This window comes from Bombus pascuorum, chromosome 9, assembly GCF_905332965.1.
Source record: "Bombus pascuorum chromosome 9, iyBomPasc1.1, whole genome shotgun sequence".
NCBI lineage: Eukaryota > Metazoa > Arthropoda > Insecta > Hymenoptera > Apidae > Bombus > Bombus pascuorum.
Window position 1 is genome coordinate 12365904 of NC_083496.1, and position 24161 is coordinate 12390064.

General features: G+C 36.6%; 1 protein-coding gene across 2 annotated transcripts in view; it reads left to right on the plus strand.

The window, feature by feature from the left end:
* The first annotated feature begins 1314 nt into the window (after positions 1–1314).
* Positions 1315–24161, plus strand: part of LOC132910628 (monocarboxylate transporter 2-like) — a 42995-nt gene continuing 20148 nt past the window's right edge. Inside the window, exons 1-2 of one of the 2 annotated variants that reach the window (XM_060966425.1) lie at positions 1315–1536; positions 3814–4502. In XM_060966425.1, coding sequence (XP_060822408.1) covers positions 4172–4502 — 331 coding nt within the window. In that variant the 5' untranslated portion in view covers positions 1315–1536; positions 3814–4171. Of the gene's footprint in view, positions 1537–3813; positions 4503–10317; positions 12284–24161 lie in introns of those variants that run through there. The other variant, XM_060966424.1, reaches the window with a different exon arrangement.

The following is a 24161-nucleotide window of genomic DNA, read 5'->3' on the forward strand; positions in this document are numbered from 1 at the left end:
AATCACTTGTGTGACACAGAGAATTTTGAATGAGAAGGAAATGTGAAATGGAAATGATAAGCGACTCTGTAAATAGAAGGAGTTATTTTTGGATTCTGAAATAACATTTTAAACAATTTTGTGATATTTGAAGTTATTGTAAAAATTATAACAATTGGAGAATCCTTGAATTTCATCTGAATTGTTACTTTAAACTTTCAACATTCTGAATCTGAAGTTCCCAAAATTTGTATCTTTTAAATCTTAGGGGTTTTGATACAGATTTATATTGTCTATTTTAATTGCTAAACTACTGTAAAAGAGATAATATTAGTTGTACGACACGTTTGAAATCTTGACATTCTATGAGATTGAATATCAATCTCCGAAATATCAGAAAGTTGTTTCGAGAATCCTCTGCAGTGCTATTACACACTATCTGATGTGACTAAACTCTCGAACACTGAAAAACTCCGAAAAATCTAGAAAACATTAAATTGCTATTAAAAATACCACATAAGTATCATATTCCACATTCTAAATCTCCAAATTTAGTACATTGAAAACATTAATTTTATCAAAAGTACCATGGTGTTAATAATTATCAAAATAAATAATCTCTCTCTGTCCCATATTTGAATAAATTTTATACTTCTACTCTTAGAGCATATGACTCTAAAATATTTCTGCATCCTTTCAATTATCAAATTACCATATTTTTGATCTTGTAAATCTCCCATCTCAAAATTTAAGCTTCAAGATCTCAGCTAATTCTTCCACGATTCTAAATTCCACACCTCTTAATTAGAAAAATCATGTCAATTATAGATCCTCCATTTATTAGAAATAAATTATATTACATTTACATTTGCAATAACTCAAATCCACCTACCTAAAATTAATTTGCTCCATCAGTTATTATTTCTACGACTATATAGTTAACAAGTTAAAATAACTGTTGCATTTATAAGGAAAAATTCTCATAAATCCATAACTCCACGTTCTCCAAGAAGTATTTATACTACTATCCACCTTTACAACGACCATTAACCAGTGCAAAAATCGCTGGAGGCAGTAGCCTATACACCCGCGATCGACGAAAGGTCTGCAAAAACGTGTATAGTTGGCCGATAGTCGATTGCAGATCTTGGAACACAAGCATAGGTGCAAAATCGGCGAACGATACCTGCAGCCACGCAAGGATCCGCTCTCGTTGAAGGCGGCACACGGGCAGCGGTGGTGCTCGTGCAAAGTCGGGACAAGAAGGGGCAAAAGTGGAAACAGAGAGAGGGAGAGAGGCCGGCTTTCGTCGCAGTAGCATCAGTCGCCGACACCGCGCGATACACTGCGCTTTGCACATCTTCGAGTCTCGTTTTGCCTTGTTCGAACGATCGTTCTCTGACGAGAAAAAGATTCTAATGCGAACCTAATACGCGATCACGTGTATCTAATCGTAATTCAGGGAATATTTACTGTGAATTTTCTGCCTGAGGGAGTTCGAGATCACCGGATGGTATTTGAGAAGTCGGCGGTATAGCAACAAGTTGGGAACAGCAAGTAATTGTTTTTATCGTTGTTAGTTTGGGAAATTGAGAATGCCAATGTGATGCGTTGAGGTTGTGGTTTATGTAAGAATAATTTACTGACTCCAGTTTTTAGACCGCGAGATTGAAGTTTAGATGTGGTTATAGTAGCCGTTAGCTACCGCCGTAGCTGCGGTTTCGTTTGGAAAGTTCGAATCGTAGCACGTGTATGTGATTTTGGTAAAATTGAGAATCAGCGAGTGATCCTATTTAGTTTGATTTATTTTTTGGAAATTAATTACTTTCGTATTTGTTTTTAAATAGAACTGTACTATCGTTCCAAGTTTAATTTTTCAAAATTGGTACATATATATATATATATATATATATATGATAAATTTAGGTTTGAGAAATGAAACTCAAATGATAAGATTCAGAATGATAGGTGGTTACTTTATATTATTAATATAAGGTTTATAAAGACCTTTCTCGCTGAAAAATGCCAGCCGTGCGCAGGCAATAGATTTTCACAATGATATAGATCCTTGTGGGCGTGCGAGTTCATAACACACAAACTTCAATATTCTCTCAACGTACACATATAGTTCATAAACTTAAAAGCCTGGAAAGTGCAACTGGCCAGAGGCACTCAATTACGTGTTTATAAAACCTGAGAGATCCCGGTCATAATACTTCCTTCAGAATCCTTCCTACCAATCAAGGAATTCTACCAAAAACATCAACCGTTTTCAATGTAGCAAATAAATTAAGTTTCTCCGAATAACATTTCATAATCAAGCATTTTAAAGAAATGTAACTTCCAAATTCGACCACAGGTTTCCAGTTTATGCATTGAATAAAGTTACCAAACAGGGAGAACCAAATGAAAGATCGGATAACAAATTAAAGGATTAACAAATTTTCAATCCGACAAATAAATTAAATTTCTCCGAATTGCGATTAATTAAGCATTTTAAAACAAACGATATTCCCAAATTCTACACAGGTTTCGTACGTTGCATAAAATTGCCAAACAGGGAGAAAAATCCGTTAATTACGATTTTAATTATCGTCGAAATTTTTTATGGTAGTTACGCGCGCATGGTATCAATTTGTTATGATTATGAAAATTATTCGGTTCGATTTCACACTCGAGAACTCGTTTTGCGACTTCGCTCTTCATACAGTTACCACTTGCGCTTTGCCTCGTAATAACTATTGTCAAAGTTTTCAAAGAATCGAAAATTTATTAAAAATCGAGCATTAAGCCAAGGTACATTAAAATGACAAAAGTTTATGATCGATCGATGATACGATATAAAAGATTCGTCACGAATCGAAGTAATTTACAACTTCTCATTTTGAGGCCTCGATTGATTCATCTTTACAACTTTCCCGAAAGATTTCTTCTCGAATATTGCATAAACTACCAAGTTGCCCTTCTTCGATCGTTTTATTCGTTCGGTCACTGATACATTCGAGAGCGCACAATCGAATCGAGCAACCGTTATCATAATTTATGCTAATGAATTTGGTCTGGGAGTTGGAATGAATTTAATTATGGTAGAATGCTGTATTGAATTGATAATCGTGGAGTGCATATAGCTTCTTGGATATAATGGAAATTTTTAGATGAGATATAATTAGGCAACCAATAACTTTGTTGCGAGTTATAGAATTTTAAACTATATGATTATTCTTTTCTGATATTTCCAATAAAACTTCTATTTCGTGTGTACATTTGTATAAGAAAATGTGTATATGAATTTCGAAGGAAAAGAATTTCGCCTATATATTCCTAAAAAGATAACGGAAATTAATAAAGAAAATAACTTTCTATCGTGAATGATACGAAATTTCCAAATAAAATACTACAGTATTTGACAAAAATTCATCGCAACAAAATTCAATACAATTCAAGTATAATAAAACTCCTCGAGCTGACGTTCTCGGATAATATAATATTAATCACAATGGCGCAGTGGATAATTATAACGAACGATGCCTTAGAAGCCAACATTTCAATATTTCAAGTTTACAATATTTCATTGACCCCTATAAAACTCCTTTTACAATTTCTCCATATCCGATTCAATATAAAGATACCACTCCGTAATACACGTACACACGCACCAAATAAAAACGTCTGCTTTTATACACACAATAAATACACCCCCATTCTCCAATAGCCGGGCAACGAGCGGGTAAAAATCTCGAGAACCCGTGAACGCGCTCGACCGCGAAGATCGTCAGACAGTCGCTCGTAAAAAAAGCTGGGACAAGCGGTTTAAGAGAGTCGAAATCCTCGCAGATAAATCAGTGGAGAGCCAAGGAGTCGTGACAGGTGGGGAGAGCTTTCCGTGCGAGGCATCCGGAGGAATTCGCGGCGCGCGTCCCACGGTTCTCTTCGAGGAACGAAGACACGAAGAACTCGATTATCTGCGCGAGAAAACGAGTGGCTCGCACTACTATCACCCCAGGAAGAGACGCACGACAAGGACGTACGCTGCCTTCCAGACGATCGACAGCATGCTTCTGACGAAACCGGGCAAGTGGTGGTCCCGCGAGCCAGCGCGAATGCACGCGCGAAGGGTTGCGCGAGCGAGAAAAGCGAGCGTGCACGACACGGGCACGTAGTCTGTCCGAAGGTGAATAGAAGCGTGCGTGTGATGTCGATATCGCGGGCTCGATCCTGGCCGCTTCTGGATCCGTGCGCCAAGCAAGAACACGAAAACGTTCGTTTGGAGAAGGTGGAGCAGAAACAAAAAGCAGCAGGAGAGACGGAAGAGAAGAACTGTCATCCACATAACGGCAGCCCACAGGTGCAAGCCAGGCGACTTCTGTCGAGGCATTATTATCCAGAAGGAGGCTGGGGATGGGTGGTCACGGTCGTTAGCACGTTGGTACATTTGCTGGGACCAGGTTTGCAACTCTCCATCCCGGCCACTCTCGCGCTACCTGCCACCGTCAAGTTTTATCATCATCCTCTGCATACCGCCGGTGAGTTTGCGAAATGTGTATTTGCAGAAGTAAACATAGTAAAGTTGGCTATTCTGTTTGGAGATTTTGGGGTTGATGGTGTATAGCTGATGAAAAGCGTAGGTTACTGGTGGGTTGATCTGGACGGTTATATCATATGGAGCAGATGCTCGTTTTGAGTGGGGGTCGAGGGAGTCACATTATCGCGCTGCAATTCAGGGAGAATTCGTGTTAATTTGTGTTTTGTTGGCACGTAGTATGTGGAATGCGTTTTATAGACAATGTAGTAGGATAATTCTTTGTTTATGTATTTGTAGGAAATACGGTTACTTTTATTAGAATCGCACGCTCTTAAATTTGGATTAGTTGTTACCATTTTGGAAGAATCGTTGGCTGTAAATATTTTAAGTTATGATAGTATATTCGGAGAGTGATATACTGTTATTAGCCACATACACCTTTTAACCACGGGAGACGTGAAATTGTGCAGAATGAAATATGAGATACCCAAACATGGAACGGAGGATTTATTTTCGATGAAGTTTACGGTAACGCTTTTGACGTATAATATCTGTGATAGTTTTCCTTGTAGCACAGAGATAATAGCAATTTTCATAAATTCTTTTTTATTGCACCATTAGTATCGTTCCAATGTACGACCACACGAAACAAATGTTTAATTAGAGGTTTGCCATGATCTATTTTACAGCAACCACATATTTGATGGAGAAACATGAAAGGAAGACACCTCTTTATAGAAGCTTAGGTTCGATTTAACAATCTTGTCCAAAATTTGCGACGCGCAAATGGTTTCTCTGGTTATGCAACCGAGTGGCGAACCTCTGTCAAGTTATGAATGCAACTTCCTATTGAAATTATCTTTTAATTGGCAAAGTCCACGCGATTGTTTCTACCTCTTGATAAAATTTATAATATAATCATATATATATATATATATATATGAAATATATGATATATAAATCATATATATATATATATATGATTATATTATAAATTTTATCAAGAGGTAGAAACAATCGCGTGGACTTTGCCAATTAAAAGATAATTTCAATAGGAAGTATATATATATATATATATATAATTAATATAATTGGAAAATAATATTTAATAGGTAATTGGAAAATTGGAAAATGTGGTATTTAGTATACGAAATTTACAATCCAACTTATCTGATTGACAAATTGAAGATGGAAATTGCAAAACTAGAAACTATTGACTTCGGTATTTGTAAAATTACGAATTTGCATAATTGCAACAAGTTTAAAGATTTTAAATTCCCCAAGTTCTGGGTTTGTTGAAATAACTTGACGATAATTATTGAAATTAAAAATGTTTGAATTTGTAAAATCATTGCGATACAGGAACAGAATATGTACTTTATAAATATTAAATACGTAATACTTATTGATTACATTAGACAACTCGGTTTTCAAGCTAATAGTAGAAATTTTTCTGTTTCATCCCTAACCATTCTGTTTTCCTCGATTTCTTACGTCTCTCCTTCAGGGTGCTCTTAAAGGCAACATATAAGACAAGAGTTTTTATAGGAGAAACTTGCGGTGGCAGTTATGAAAGGCATTTATCACAGTTTTCAAACTCAATCACTCTTATTAGCACCAATACTATAGTATCAATCAGTACATTCATCAAAAGGGATAAATGTCTCATACAACTAATGAAATTATAAATACGCAGATGTTTCGCGTAAAAAAACTTTCTATACGATGCAAATACCCTTGTATTATATACTGAATATTCCAAAATATTTTTCAAATGATATAAAATATTTTAGAAAATTGTTTAGAAAATTTTATGAAATAAATTAAAATCTATAATATATTACTTTTCATGAAAAAAGTTTAAATCAATACAAGACGATTCCTGTACTTGAATTCAGAAAGATTTAAAGGTTATTGCTTTGATTTAATGTTTTATATTTCCAAGTTTATATCAATAATAAGGAGAAATATATTTTTGTTAGCAATAAAATGCATTAGAGACTCGTATAATATTACGATATCACGAATGCAAAGACCGTTTGTTGTTTCTAAAAATAAACGCTGAGTGCTCATACTAAGTTTCATAGCCCGCGGTAACGTTTATATCACATTGCGTTTACGACTAGCGCTCAGGGCACATCATACAGTGACATCTTTCAACGTCGTCAAAAGTCTAGGGAATTTACATGACTTTTAACCTGAATTACCGACTAGGACAGAGTTAACATCATAGCGCACTCTACACTTCAACCGTGTAAGATCCAAAGAAAGCAGTCGATATAAAGTAAACTACTCGTTTTTCATTTACTCCTTTGTCCATCAGTCGGAATTTGCAAAATATGGCGGTCTATTTAAGAAGTTCACAGTTCTGACGAGTTCTATGTAAGTTTTAGCTTAAGAGAACTTCGTTAATATACTTTATCTCTTCGCAACTTGAGAAATATCTTTTATCTATGTGCCTATTTTTTAGTGAAACTTTACTTCTAGGAGATAAATCATTGATAATGTTTACAGAAGAAATGGATGTACTAACTGATCAGAAATATGATTATCCTTTCAGCAGAATATAAATAATTCATATTTGAAAAATATTATAAACATCTTTAAACTAGCAAACGTAGAAAAATATAAATGTATATATAATTTTCATAGATCGTACAATATAATACATACTTCGACTAATTTATTCATTCATTCAAACCAGTTCTATCATTCAAATGAATAGAAAGAAGAGCGATTACAATAAAGAGTAGGCAAGCTTAACTATCTCAATTATCTCAACACCTGCTATACAATGAAGCACTGAGAGTTATTGAAATCAAAATCATCAGGTTATTTTAATAGCAAAATTGTCTAAACCGTAATGCAATCTTATTGAGCAAATCTTCACTTTTATTAAAATAAGAAGAACTCAAAAACTACGAACGATATAATACGACGCAAATGACGGTACGCAAATGACGGCAAATGACGGTTTTATTGCGAACATAATAATCTACAACCCATAACAAAGATCTGGAGCGATTTCTTGCAGACCTGCCGAACACGTCATCCTGGCGTGTAATAGCTGGCAGCCGGTTCTTTTCTCAACATAACACGATTTGGCCCTGTCTAACCCTGATATTACATCAACGTTTAATCCTAGATCTGGACATGTATTCGACCATGAAAATGTGAGCCACATTCAAAGATTGACAGTGAGCAGATTACAAACTGCATTAATTACGTGCTGGAAATATATCTGGAGGCACTATGTTTATCGTTATATCTACATCGACAGATCGCTACTTTCATTGCTACTTTGATCTACCTATTCTTATAAAACTACTCCAATTTGATGCATCAAGGATTCCAATTTTAAATATCTTTTATTATTAAAACACAATATTCCTTACAAAACAGTATTTACATAAACTGTTCTAGAATAGGTGGTACAACCAGGCAAAAGCTCTGTTGAGTAGGCGTGTGCTTGATTCACTTCTGTAATAAAATTACTTTAATTCAGTGCGCGTTAAACGCATCCTATGGAGAACTAATTATCAACAAATTTGCGTATGGCCAATTAATTTTTAAACTCTATCTTCTCATAAGCATAGCTTCAAATAAGAGTTTTTATTTTTATTCGACTTGTTTTCGCGGATAACCTCCTGTTTGAATAATTGTGTCTATTAATTGTTAACAGTAAATTAGTTTACTTTAGACCATTAGTATGTCATTAAGGAATTATTGTAGTTATTAATAATTAATTTACGTTAAAATCATCCAATACGTTCGTAATAAATGCAGACAGTCCATCTCATCCACTTCATAAATTTCTAATATCTCATAAAACAACATAACAGTGAAATTACGCTAATAGGGAGGTTAATAAGGACATGTAAAAGTGTTTAGATTAGTGTCGCGCAGTGTGCTTATTACCACGAACGTGTTAATGTCAATCCATACAGCGAAAATACTTAATTTATGCTGGGTTTATGATCCGAGCCGCGTCACAGCGACGTGTCGTTTAATGTCCGCTAATGATACATATCGGATGATGGAAGGTAAATACGGAAGGCTCACAAATTCATGTATGTATTTCGCTCGAATAGGGGAGAGTAAAGAAGCGAGTAAAGACGAGCGACTACAATGGGCAGGGATTTTCGGTGTGTAAGGGGTGAAAGCACGCCGCGAAACGAAAGGGCTTTCCGACGCAAATGAAAAAGTTAGGATCATCGCGGTGATTTCGTCTTTTTTTATTCTCGGTCTGACAAAATTACTCACGATCTCCGAGATCTCTGAGCATAATTCTATGATACTGGAAAGGATGGAGGCTAACGGGGGTTGCGTCGGATGAAACGCAACTCGGGTAGATTAAACCGGAGACGCTTTTGGTAATTGACGAGCGTCTTCTGGCGACGTGGGTGGTGTTTCGTTTTAGATTCGCCTGTTCTGTTGCAAGAAATGCGGAAAATTATATAAATTGCCAGGAATATTATAGGAATATATTAAGATTATCACCCATTTGAATATTCCGCCCGAATTTCTTTAGAAAGCGCTGGTTGTTGTACTAATTATGAGAAATATCAGTTGAATGTCCTGCAATTTATAGACAATGGATGCTTATGCAAATTTAAATTTATATAATTTCTACGGTTAATATTCTTTAATTATACATTTAGTTGTTGTGTGTTTTATTGTGCACTTTCTTTTTAAGGGAAAGGAGGTTATTCTTTATTGGAATATTAAACTTCCCTTGGTTTATTAAAAAATGCACATAGAGTAGTGAAAATTGCAACTCATTTTCCTCATCAGAAAAATTAAGTTCTGGCTTAATAAAGTACATTATGAAGCTAAACATGTTCGGGGCGCATAAAGTGTCTGAAATACGCTTACAAGCTGCATCACGATCTTTTAAAGGAATATACCGCAAGAAAGTATATCAACTAACGAAGTATCTTAATCGAATGGAACTACGTGGGAAGAATCGACTTGAACAACAAGCTTTTCTGCACGAGATATCTTATCTATGCTTCGGCTATAACTTTAAACACGTTCCTCTCACGAAGAAAGCTTTTTTGTTTACCATGATAACCAATCTCTCTATCAAACGAACCACTATGAACCTTCTCTAATAAAAATTATCATTAAGCAATAACAAATCCATATGTTAACCAACAGGAAACAAATAAGCACAATTGAGGAACTTCCACAGTAACTCAAAGGAGTTTGAATATTTTCATAAGCCACTATAAATCAAAAATCAAAGTAAGCAAGTCAAAAGTAAGCAAGTGTTCACATCTTACTTTCAGTGATAATGTATACAGCCAGCCATAGGCCAGTCATGTATTAAAAGCTCAATCAATAACTTTTGTTTTATTTTATATTAGAATATAAATTAAAGAACAGGTTTATAATAAAATACTTAGGAAATAAAAGCAGGGACTAGCATCCAATTTGTACTAAATGTCAGTTGTTGTTCGAATACTTATAGTCTACACTGGATATTTACCATAAATCTATAGGCTCTTTTTCTGAAAGCTCCTCAATCACCAACTGCACAAACAATTACTTCAAGTATCGCTCTCACATTCTTCAAACCCTTCGAATACTTTCCCGAAACAATTACATTTCTACCTTCGTTTCAAGTAACAAATTGACGAACGTTACTTACGCAACAAGCTCGTTGGAAGCAGCATTTCTCTCGCACAATTGCTTCGCTTTTGCCATCGGAACAACGGCTACCTGAACATTCCGCGAACATACAAAGTAGCTGAAGCAACCAGCGCGGAGGGGGTTTAGAAAAAGAGAGAGGGATTCCTCCGGCTTCGGTTCCAGAAGCGCAGCTGTCGAGCGTGGCCGCGCGGACAGCCGCACGATTCTTGGCCGACGCGGTTCTCCGGCCAGTTTGCGTGCTGAGCGTGGCGCGCTCGGTTGCTTACTTCTCGTATCTTCGACAGCCTTCAGATCGCCGAGATATCTGTATTCAAGCCGTATAAAATCGGGTCCTGTATACGTTGTCACCAAAATCGCGAACCGGTTGAATTTGTTTTAAGCCAGAGAATTTCTGTTTTAAGTCAGATAATTTCTCTAATTACTGTTATAATATTGAAATGTAACAGAATCGTGTAGTTGCAATTGTCAAGTATGCATCGTAACTTTCCTCTCCTACAATGACGTTTAGAAGTCGCATTTAAAAACGGAAGAAAAGAAAATGAATATAAAAGAAAATTAATGACTGGAGATTGTTTTGTAAAATAGAAAAAAGTAGATTATATAAAATGTGTATTAGCTCAAGCGTTGAAAATCATTCTGCAAGTCTAAATTGTAAAATCTTCAACCGGATGATTCATGAAACGCAATTGAACACGTAATTTGACTGTCGCGACATAATCTCGCATTTTCGCTCTGGTGGACAGTAAGTAAGGAATCGGGGATCCTTTGGTGGAGGGGAAATGGAAGAGACAGAGGAGACAGAGAATCGACGACGAAAACGGCGAAGACGACGAAGACGCGAATGGGAAGAGGCTTGAGAACACCGGATAATGGCTGCCTCTCGCGTCGATTTGGAAATCGGCGACGATCGAACGACAGCCAATAAGTCATCGCTCCCCTGTGAATTTCTGACTTCGGAAGATTCAAGTGTCACCAGCGATATCGAGAGAAAGCGAAGGATCGCGAATAAAAATGACGGAATGAGAGGACTCGTCGTCGTGGAGAACCATCACAGGACATCCAGCGAGGACGTCCAAGGACAAAATTTGACGGTTCACGAACATCCAGATAAAAACAGATCGCTTCTCGTTCAAGATGGAAGGAGCAAAAATACGAGAACCACAGAACTTGCTGACAAACCGAAAAGTTCCCGACAGCATGACGCATACAAGTTTCCCACTGAGCACAAGCGGCTCAGCTCAAACTTCAGGCACGATAACTCAATACAGATTAAGAAACAGAGGGTCGCGAAGTCGAGGAAGAAGCCGGAGAACACGCAGACATCGATCTCTGGGGTCATCTATAAATTAGTAGGTTCGACCAGGCAGCGTGGATCGAAAGAGAACGTTGGTAAAAAGAATCGACGCGAACTTTCACCTCGATATAGACCACGGAATCACGCGAATTTGATCGTTGATACGGCGGAAGGTACAATTGAGAGAAGGTCTCGAGCAGAAGTGCCTCGTAAACTCGCCGATTCTACGAGAGACAGACCGACAATAAAAGGGCGCGAGGACATCGAGAGGAGGGTAACTCGATCATACACGAGCCAGGAAAGTCCTTGTGTCAGTGAACCTCGATCCTCCAACGACGTGACGCCTGTTCGTAAAGTCGGAAAACACGTTGGCCAAACTAAGTGTCCAAATTGTGATGAACCGCATCTTTCTTACGAAAAGTCTTATTTGCCTAAATATTCCGGATTTTTAGAGTGTGAAGGACTAGCGTACGAAGAGAACTACGTAAAGGAGGCGAATGGAAAGAAATCAAAGCACGAGACCCCTGTTGCGTCGTTGCTATATCACAGCAGATCTTTGCCACGATTATCTGTACACGACAGTGGTGTCGCGTGCAGTGGAAACGAACAATCGCCTGCCGCCGGCCACGCGCACAATTCCAAACAATTGCTAACTGATTTAAAGCAACTGCATACATTGAAACAACATTATTATCCGGAAGGAGGCTGGGGATGGGTCGTGATGTTTGTTGGCATGCTGGTGCAGATGCTGTCGTATGGAGTACATGGGGCCAGTGGCATCTTCCTGCAGCAGGTGGCTGACAAGTTTGCCCACACTGTGTACTGGGAGTCAGGTTAGTTTGGAGATATTGTTCGGAAGATTTGGTTGAGGGGATAAGAATATTATTTGGTACGATTTATAGATAGATGATTTATATACAATGGTTCGTGTAGATTTTTGTACACTTACAAAATTTTTCTCGCGTGTCATATGAAAGATTACCTATATATATAAGTTATATAAAAAATTTGAAAGTATATATACAGTATCTACAAGAAGTATATGCGCACTATTTTATTTATTATAACATTTACGTAGTAATTAATTATGTCCAAACATATTAAAATTACATGTTCGTAACACTTGCATTTCAGTGTATAGTCTTCAACCCGCTTTTAATTTACTATTCAAACTTTATAATAAATTCGCTATTCAAACACCACACGTATCAGTACCTCGTGTTGCAACAGGACGATGTACAAGTACCAATTTAACGTTCAGTTTCAAACAATCTATTCACGTGTATGTAGCCATTTGCTCGCCCTATTCGATCATCTACTCATTTGCATAACAAATCGATGGACGAATCGTTGAAACTGTAGTAATGCCGATTTTTCTTATGTTTTATTCAACATTAGACTTACGCGAAGCCTGCATGTTTTTAACATATTCGATATAATAGTAAGCTGGAGCAGCATGTTTCTTTCACTTTTATTCATTTAATACTATAATATTTTTATAAGGTTTGGGTTAGATACTAACCACAACAGGTACATATATTTTGTCAAGAGTATCTCCGTCTCTCTGATTAATTATGAAGAAATAATTTAGAATGTGTCATTTCACTTGGTTTAGTAATTCTTTAATAAATCAATCAGTAATAAAATCCAAATATATTAACTAACATAAATAATCGAGGAGCAAGAAAAAGGAGCAGAAGAAGGAAATGAGTAATAAAATTGGAACATTAACTACCGATAGAGTTTCAGTCTGTTCCAATTCAGCCATAAAACGGCGCAGAACGTTATCGCGATTGAAAGGGGCAGAAAGTTGGAACGTTGTGGGAATAGTCGGTGAAATTAAAGAGCGTCAGCTGGCTGGACCGTGTGAAACAAGGCTGAAATCACGATGCATCTTTCACCTTGTTGCCCGTCTACTAGCGCTTTGTCTGCGCGCGACTGTTTCTCTCGTTTCCGTGGCCACGGAACGTGCATGGTCGGGCACGTATATCGCTCTTTGGCGAACGTCCAAGCGGTACGAGTGTCGCCGAGTATTCTTACATCTGCCGCCTAATAAACGAGATATGAATCGCGCTAATTATACATCACACCTTCTCGCCGTTCATTCACTTTGGTTCGTGGCTACGCTTGGAGAAAAAGACGCGGATGAATGCCACTTGGCAAACGTTCCACCTCTTGTCGTTGGCAAACTTTACGAGTCTTCGATGAGTTATCAAGAACATTGTAAGATTATAGTAGTAGCTTTCGTCGCAATATGATTTTCTACACATCTTTGATTCCTATCTGTGTAATTGATGATATGAAATAGTCGAGCTTCTTACAATTACAAGTCAAACTGATCAACTCCATCCTTTACCTCCTATCTTATATAACATACAATTATTCATACACATTACCTAGTATACAAAAAATAATTTAAATATATGAAACTCATCAGTACTCTACATGATTCGATTGTGACTGATAAGAAAAGATTCTAATGATATCGAGTTATTAGGAACTTTGTAATGAATGTAATATTTGGGTTTATTGAGTTTATTCTATTACGAATCAAAATCTATTTTTAATTGTTTTATGTAAGAAGAAAGATCAGAGTTAATTTGTAAATTCTAAATGATTTCAAGGGGCATAGCAACTTCTGATGAATTGAAGTAACATGGAAAGGCAAATATGAATATGTATTTCAATATATTCTAGTTGAATCAACAAACATAAGTTTCTCAATACACTTTGCGCACCATAAGCGACATGTTGGCGAAACCACAGGGAAAATCTACACAGGCCTGCGATGGTGCCGGCCGGTCTAATAATCCTTAGAAAATATTCGCAATTCTAAGGAGATGGCGCGTTGTCCTTTACTGTTTCTCACACGTGGCCCAGTTATCTCTCGAAACGGAAGCAGGCGTTCCCTTATCGAAATAGTAATAGCTAAACTGAATTGGAAAGCAGACGGCTATTCAATTATCATAAAACACACGAATGAAACGTGGAAACAATATATTTTTGCTCGCTTTCCTTTCATAAAATATCCATAACGATTTCCAATTTAATGATATTTTACTGATATTGCCTACAATCAGATTAAATAAAGAAACCCCGATTTCAAGTGTTATAAAATTAAATTTATAGGTAGACACAACTTTACCAAGAGGTCTCGACAAATGTATTTACTACACAAAATTCTATAAATCTGCACATTACAGCTACATTTATTTGAATTCCATTTATTGAATTGAAATTTTAGTTATTACCCAGTTAATTGAGCTACTGATTGATCTTTTACCCTCAAGAATTTATTATGATACAATCGATCAGCAGTCGGACCAGAAAATTTTGAGAAACTCTTTAAAGCAACATTTTCTCCAAAATGCCTAAAGACATCAGTAATTTCTTAAAATTTCACCCACGGCTTCTTTCGAACTCGTTCCACTAACGAAGCTGCAGTAATGGTTTATGAATCGGCCAATAAAGACGAATTGTTCTCTCGCCTTTACGTCATCCTCGGGTGCTCGATGTCAGTGAAACGATTCGAAGACTTACCGTCTAGGAATGACGTCATGATAGAACGTTGATCCTGTTCTCGTTTGAGAAAGCGTCGTTCATGAGTGCGTGCACACTTGAGAGCAGGTGAGGGACTCGATTATTCAGGTGGGCCTAGTTCCTATTCGAAGACGACCAGAACGCTCCAAATCACACAATCGAGAGCAGAGTTCCAGCTGACTCGGTGACTGCTCTTTGCTCGAAATCCATGAGAGACTGTTCCTTTAATTATGTTTATTGTAAGGTATATTAAATTCAGAAAGGTCGATCGTACGAATTATGACACGTTCGCTCAATTTTCCCTATTTCCGGCTATTTTCGTCGGTGTCGTGACCTCGTTATGAAAACGGAAGGTAGCGGTTGATAAATTGCTGGCATTTATGTAAAATAGTTGAGCCACGTGATTTTCATATTTAAGTAGCATGAGATAAAATGGGGACCAGGTAATTAGAAATTGAATAGACAACAAAATTTGGAGGTTTTATCTGTTCAGGAGAAACGTGCGGAAAATTCTAAACTGTTGTTTACAGCGTCTAGTTATACGAGGTTGGTTTATAATATTTATAATATTAAATCCTAACATTTGCCATATGTGTTACATGCCAGTCGATAGCTTCTACTCTCTTTTTTAATATTAATGAAATATAAAATCCTGTATAATTTTATGTTTCCTCTTTTAAAGACATTTGTATTGATATCAGATACCGCTTCCTAACGAAAATACTAGTATGATAATGTCATAATAAAGATAATTCTTTAGAAAGAACCTTCCTTGAATGGAAAGATCTTTAGTATCTACTTCGCTTCGATCCCTTACCATCTTTTTTTATTTACCGTGAAACTACTATCGAATCTACTTATTCTATAACAACGTGAAACAGTGAAAATGTTTCGAGCATTGCTTAGCATCAAAAACAATTGATTTCTTCGAGCAACAAATTCACAAATTATCGGAACATTAAGTAGAAATTATAAATAATAGTGGAAAATATTTAATTAATCAAGTCATCTTAAATAATTATGAAAAAATTATAGCCTTCAATCGCAAAAACCACAGAAATTTATTGATCAGCGTAACTTTTTTTTAACGGAAGTGCAGGTAAGACAAAGCATTTGATAACCTTTCGAAATACAATTCTCCAATGAATAATTATTTTTACAGTATCAGGTCAGGGATCCGTCAGATGAATTTACACAGTTTCCTATTCATGGCCGAATTAATTCGACATTATAATTCCATCACTGTCACTGTCGAAAACTTTCACGGTAGATAGACAGATCGCCACCCACATGCGTTCGCGGCGCAAAGCTATCGATCAAATCGCGTAGAACGGAAATCTCGAGTGCCGACTTTATAATCGTTACTGGTATGAATTCCAGTTAACAAGAACACTCTTAGAAAAAGAACAGAGAGTAACCATATGTACGTTTAAAAAGCATGACGCAGGCTTTAACGAGGCTGTCGCATTCTTAGCTACGCTATTAACCACATACGGACCGCGTAAATAGCCACACTCGCTTTAGGTGGGCCAGACGATTACAAGAAAAACATCGATCACGAATTCGATTAATTACTGAATCCACAGAAACTTCATTTGTCTTTGATTCCTGTGAATTCTTTTCTTTTTACCCTAAGATGAAGAAAATAAACGAATTAATAGCTCAGCAAACGTTCTCCCTTTTAGAAGCTTAGGTTTCTAAACTTATACGAAAAAATATGTTGCAGGGCATAATTCTAAATAAATTAAATATATTATTAATGCTCGTGCAAATGTATATTTTCTTAGGATGAAAGTAGACCATTTAAAGTAATACTCGATATATTATATCGTACATTTCTTATACATTTTGCTCATTATACATGCATATCGCGAACTAGTTATAAAAGTTCTAAGTTCCACTAAATTATTTCAATTAGAATAGTTTGATAATTCCCCAATTATTTCTTTTGTTACTATTTCGGAATTACAAATATATTAGAATTGTTCTCGACACAGTGGCAAGAGAGTTTTTCGGATATGAAGTTGCGATTGCGTTATTTAGAAAGTTAAATTCGAGGAAATGCGTGCGTGCGTCAAAGTGGTTGACTGGCAGGTATAAGTATGTGAGCGTGGGGGGATGAGTGTTCTTAAGCGTGGATAGTGCGTTGTGAGAGGGAAGTTTTAGACAGAGTAACAAGCTAAGGCGGAACTTTGTGCGAAACTTCGAGAGCAGAACGAGTTTTAAGAACTTACAATCAGCGTTTAAGAGGAGCTTGCCTGAACGAGACCCAGCCTGGCATTCTCATTTATTTCATTGCAATTATACTGTTTTAAGATTCATGCAAACTTTTAATTTTCCTCGCTCGAACTACACACTATCGTGATACACGCGGAAGAGTTTATTTCAAGAGTATTCAGTCGGAACAATTGGTAATTCCTTTTATGGATTTGATTTTATAAGCACTTTGTTCTTAGACACATCAATCAACTAACACATACAATGTTCGACTTTTGATGAATGCCAAAAGACATACGTTTGTATATGTAAAAGTTCACAAGTTGAAATTATATGTGAAAGAAAAATTCGCATTGCCAGTTTAAAAACGATACATAAAATGATCTTCAGGAAGATGAAACTATTCGTTAAAAAGAGAATAAAATAGAATTTTGTTTCGCCAGACTTGATCACAGTCAATTGAACGAAAAAATAATTCAGTCCTTGGCCTATCACAGTCGAAGTTATTATTTCACTCACACAAGAATGACAGTACACGCAAACCAAGCCCTTCTAAAATTCTATCAGATTAAAAATCCCCCTCTGTATTCCCCTGTGTCTCTTACAACATGTTCCTCCGTCTGATCAGGAACCCTCTTCCAATAAGGCGCGAAACAGGCACGCTGTCAGATAGAATTCGTCACTTACAACACAAGTATAAAACGCGAAATACAAGGAACAAACAGAGAAACCTGCAAAGTGGAGAGATGGAAGGAACGCGATAAAAGTGTTCTTGAAATCGTCCCCTACTGCGAATATGTAGATGCGCTATTTTTCATACAGCCTGTTACGCGATACCTTCACGTTAGAATTCTTTGAAATTCCCGCCTGTTAGGGAGCGAGCTCTGCTAAGTTCAAATTCCTCCTGGGTAGGTTTTCGTTCGGGGACGCGGATTATTGTAACGGCGTAGATAAAGAAAAGTGGCCTTCGCGGAAGAAAAGAGAATCCCAGCTAAGAGGATTCTGGTATCAACGACGATGGGACGAAGCTCGTTCCACGGACGTTAACAATCAAACGGAAATGCCTTGGATCTCGTGAAATCTACCGGCTTGCGTTGCTCGCAGATTTTTCTTCATTTCTTGCGAAGATTCGTCTCGCGGTATTGCTTCTTCGTCGCAGTGGTTACAAAGAAAAAGCGAAATTACTTTCGGAGGTTACGCTGGGAAGTAGAAAATGCCCGATAACTACTGTTAGATAAGTTCACAAGGGAAACAGTTGCAATAATTGCATCTTCTTATCTGAAAGTGAAATTGATAGAGAAACTTGGGAACCACAAAATAGAATCACTGAAGATTAGAAAACAATTGGATCTTGCTTAGAAACCAGTTAGATTTAATGCGATCAGTACGAATGTAAATTAAACCTTTTGTATTGTAATTGGCGATTACTCGAAGGTAAATTTCGGAGTTTTAAATGGTATCTTGTTGGAATTTAAATTTATTGTGTAGGTATTATTAGGTGTCAAATATTAAGGTACACAAAAATATGTCTAAAATTCAGTTATTGTTTCTATTAGAAGGTAAGGAATGCTTTGAAGATATAAGGATTAAGTTATAAAACTGTAACCAGTTAACAGTAAGAAAATAATAATAAATGATCTGACATATTATTCTTCGTATTATTGGGCTTATTTGCGCAATAATTTACTAGCTACTATTAGTACTACTATTAGTAAATTGATAACTTTACATACTTTTGCATCTGATACTGTAAATGCAAATAAGTACACATACTTCCTAATCAAACAGATTAGAAACAAGTTCTTAGAACAACGTGTAACTCCAAAAGAACCAAAAGATACTAGCTCCAGTTCCGCAAACAGTTGGCCACGATCGAGCCAAACGTCAAACAAGTCTTGGTTCCCCGACCGGTCTAACTTATTTTCGTTGCGAGCTACTTTCACGGTCGGAGCGATTGCCCCATTTTATCCACATGTAATTTCTGACGTCACAACACGACGTTCCATGTACGGTGTATCACGACGACGTTACTGTCAACCGCGAATATGAACAGCGACGAGAGGGAGAAGCTGTGTGACGCGTGTTGGAATGAAGTTTGCGAGATGTAATTCGCGGACGGGTCTTTTGCTCGTCAGCCGTTACACGCGTGACAGAGCAACGATGCACGCGCGCTGTTCGCGATGCAAATTGCCCGACATAAAGTAATGAGAGATACGAGACGTGTAAAAATACCAGGACGAGAATCGAGGCTGCGAACGAACGAGGAAAAAATTGTCGTTTGAGGAAAAGATGGAGAGCAGATTTATTGGGGAAAGAGCACGGATACGTCGAGAAAACTTGACGTTTTGTGCCACAGAACAGGAAAGAGCGCGCTATACAAGTTGGGGGAACCGTTTAAAATGCCTGAAACGCAAGACGACGCGACGTCGCGATTATTTGAATTTGTCTTGAAATGAGGAAAATGCTCGAGATGCTTGGATACAAGGGGTTGTGGAAACTGAAAGAGCTTGATGTTTGATGGGGCAACTGTTTTGCTAGCTCTGCTTCATTTCAATTTCATTTTTTAAGTAATATACTTTTCTGTTCTTTAAAAAGTGAGTCAGCTATTCACGTTCTAAATTTTATAATAACAAAAATCAATATATATATAAAAATGAAATTTAAATATCAAGAATTATTTAGTGACATTTTATGATTTGTTAATGTTCATATAATAGATCTAAGCTTCCTTGCGTTATGATTTATTAACTGATAATAATTGAAAAACAAATGATAAGACGTAAATTATAGGCTTATCTTACATAGTTCTTACGATTTTAAGTAGAATAAGACGATCAGTATATGACGTGACTTCTATTGGACAGATTCTTGTAATTTTAAGTAGAGACAATCACTTGTACAACTTTACTTGTCCAGAAGAAAAAGAATATGTTATACAAAAGAAGGTATTACTGCTTATAATTTACGGTTAACTGAATTTAGCTCAATTGTACTTCACAATTCAGCTTTATCATTCAAACGAGATAAATTAGGAATTGCAGGAACCTTCTCAACGTAAACTTCCTGTGCTTAGACTTCTTGATATTAATCCAAAAAATAAATTTTTTCCAGAAATCATCGACTGACATTTCGAAATAAAATTCTATGGAAGACTCGTAAAAAGAAACATGAAGTTTCATCGTGTCATAGGAGACATCCTGTCCAGATGCGCTCAGTTCTGAAACGCATTCGTAAATCCTTCAAATTTCGGCGAACGAAACGACTTACAGGCTGCCGTCAAATCCTTTTTCTCTTTTTCCAGACATAACATTTACCCGCGAACTTTCCTGTTCTTTCGTCAAATTTACATCGCCGGCACTCTCCTTCTAGTTTTCTTCTCTTTACGAAGAAACATACAAACGCGAGCATGTTAAGCAGCAACAATCTTTAATTGGGCCTTCATCTAATGGCAATTGCAACAATTGCGACCGTATAATTGATTTTAAGGTAATTGTAACTGGATCTCGTGACTTCTGATCGTACTCTTAACCTAATAAACGTGCTTCGTTGGCAAAGTAAAGTGATGCGTTTTAAAGTAGTCGAAAATAAAGCTCTCGCTGTGGAAATGGTCGTTGTTTGCATAGTTACGTTAAAGAAAGTATAAAGAGAAATAAGTGACGAAAATTGTAATTTACGTTTAAAGTACTGTTTGTTCCAATTAGAAGAACATGAAGGGCTTTTAAACCAATTCTACAACTATCAATTTAGAAGATCCATGGTTTCACTATTTGCTTGGTTAGAAACTAATAACACTTGTAGTTCGCAGACTTTTCTTCTAATGCTGATATCAATAAAATAGCATTTAACGAATATTCATTTCAATTCGAAATATTACTAATAAACTACTATGTGTCTGTTCCAATTCTGAAATCATCTACAAAAACACAAGTAGAATATTACACACTTAAAACACCAGTTATCTGGCCGAATTTCGCAATTGGGGCAAAAGGGAGCGGGTATAGATTTCAGGAGCGCAGAAACAGAGTTTATTTCTCAGCGTACGAAGGAATTACGTTGATTTACATCGAACGAGAATAAAACTGGACTAAAATGCTCAGGAGAAACGGCGTAAAAAAGACGCTTAAGAGACAGTGACGTTGTTCGAGACTCGTGTATCACCGTGCGCGACTCGCGTGTCCGTTTTTAAACGTTATAAAAATGACCGTCGAACCTCGTGATAAACAGAATTCTTATTCTCTTTGACAGTTATACTTTTTCCAGTGGTCGTGCTCAATTTACTTTCGCCGACTATATTGCGCATGGTCGCTCGTAAATAATTTTTAATATAGTTTTCCACGGTTGGTATATTATGTCTGTCCTCCCGGGCGTAGTTAAGTTCATTTCGGTGAAATACTGGGAATTTCCCTCTCGATGCGCCCAGGTGCCCGTATCTTTAAATAAATTAGAGCGCATTACAAAGATTACCGACAATGCTTTCTATATTATTTCCGGTTATCGTAGTTATTTCCTGACCGTATGCTTAGGACTCTTACCTCGAAGGGATAAAGCAACATGTTGTTAATATTAGTAGGAATATTAACGAACCAATGCTCTCACGGATATCCTCCGACTTCCAGTTCATTGTGAATTATTTTCACTCATTTTCACGATATCCTACAGTGACTTGCGAATAAAGGAAGTAAACCGTGACGTTGTTCCAGTACTCGTAGATAAGTAAAGTGAAAAAAATGTAAGTTTGGAGTAAAGAGAGTTCGAAGTTTCAGTACTCTTTTTTATATTGAAAACTTTAAATTAAATGTAACAATTAGAGAGAGAAAATTCAGAATTTTTAATTTGATTTCTTTTGCCGAATCGCTTCTTTTTCAGTTCTTCGACTGATATCGTTAGATTTGAATGCTTGAGTTAAATTAGACTAATTTTCTTCTGTGTTCTATATTTTATGTAGTAATGTTATACAGTATACGCATACCAATATCGTCATATTCAACCCAATGGTGCCAATTAATGGTTAAAAATATTCCTTTCACTCCTGAAGTGCATACAAAAAGTCATAAAGAACCAAACAAAGATTACTTGAATGAAGGCACAATCTTCAAGGTGCAAGTACTTCGACGTCATTGCCCCAATTGAGGAACCTCGGAATAGAAATTCTATTTTTCACTGGGTTAATTCCATTCAAAGTACCAAACATATTCGTAAACCAAAAAATATAGTGGCAGACATTTTGTTGAATTAATCAAAACGTTCGTATGAAAATGTAAAGATAAATCATAAAGAAAATTTTATTATTATTTCTACATGTATCATGTATTTTTAACGATATTCAAACTACATATATATTAAATGAACAAATAATGACTATGATAAACAAATGATATCTTATGTGAAATAATGACAAAATTGGCAACTTTTATCTAAATCTACAGAATGATATTATTACATACAATAATATACAGTTGATCCAGATTTCTTGTCCAGATGATACAAGTGTCTCCATTCAACGACGTTTCACCATTCCGTTACTCATACCAACGAAAGTGAACGCGAGTTTCGTTTCGAGCGGCGATCTATAAAGGTTCTGAGATAACTGATATTGGAAGGTGAAGTTCTCGTTTTTCGTCGACGTATCTCTGGTAGATTGTGCGAAAAGAAGCAGGTCGATCTGACGAAGACTGACATGTTAAACTGGGTAGAAATTCGACGATTACGAATGCGTGTCCTCATGAATGAAAGATGTCGTAGCATGTAATTATAGGAGTTTGGGTCGCTATGTTTTGAACGGCATTTACAATTTTAGATCGGTGTTTGGAACGTGGAAACATACCCGTTGACAGTGATTCATTTACCGCGATCGTCAGCGTGAAGGATTTATTTTATGATACTTCGTGTTGACAAGTATATTAAAACTGCCGACTATTCTTGTAATATATATAGTCGATTTCTTCTAAATAAACATTTTGATATATTTTCCATGTGAAAAAAATATTAAAGATGTTAAAATCCAGAAGTTTATTATTAGCAGGTTAGTAAATGTTTAGTCAAAACATATCGAATTAGAAACTTCGATTTAGAATTAGTGTTTCAGTCTCGTTGAATAAACTTGTTTTAGTGAAAGTTATTACAATCGCAGCAAATGGAGTCGTCAAGTGTATCCAATATTTAAGTCGTGTAAATTGTTTTAATATCTGATGTCATGCCTCATTGATCTTTTAATGCGTGCAAGTTATAAAAACGAGAGAAAGTAACCTTTCTGTTTTCGGAATAATCAATTAAGTATGCAATGTCGAAAAAAGGTGATAGCAAATCTTGAAAATAAAATTCGCATTCTCCTTAAACGAAAAAAAGAAGGAAAATTAAGTTACTAGAATCAGAGTTTCAGCAATTAAAATCTCATTTATATGGTTCAAATAGACAAAAAGCACTATTCAGCCAGTTCCAAAATTCATATTCCGTAAATTCCCAAACACGGGGCGACCCTCCGATTTCCATTGTCAGATAAACGACATTAAAATTATAAAGAAATTTTGTCCTTCCCCATCGTCGATATATCATACAATGGAGCATTTTCTTCTGGCGAAATCGAAGGGGATGCCCGTATCTTGCAGACGCTCCCTTTGACCACTTCGTCATCAAGTGTACATAACGCCAACGCCTTCTGTCAAAAGCATTGCATCGTCCCCTAGCGAGAGCCAACAGAAGCCGAGTGCAAAAAGTGTTGGGTGTAACCCTCTATACGGAAAGATATTCGACGTAAAAAAGAGGGGCCAGGATCCTTTTCCTCGCTGTCACCGACAGAGAGATTATAACCGTTCCTATATATCTGTGTTAACGTTCAATCAGACTCACCACGTATAAACACGGCGCGTAAGAGCGACGAACTGTTCTGAAGTCATTGCTTTCGCGAAAGATTCGACCGCCTTCCATGGGATAAACGAGTTGCATCGTCAGATCAGG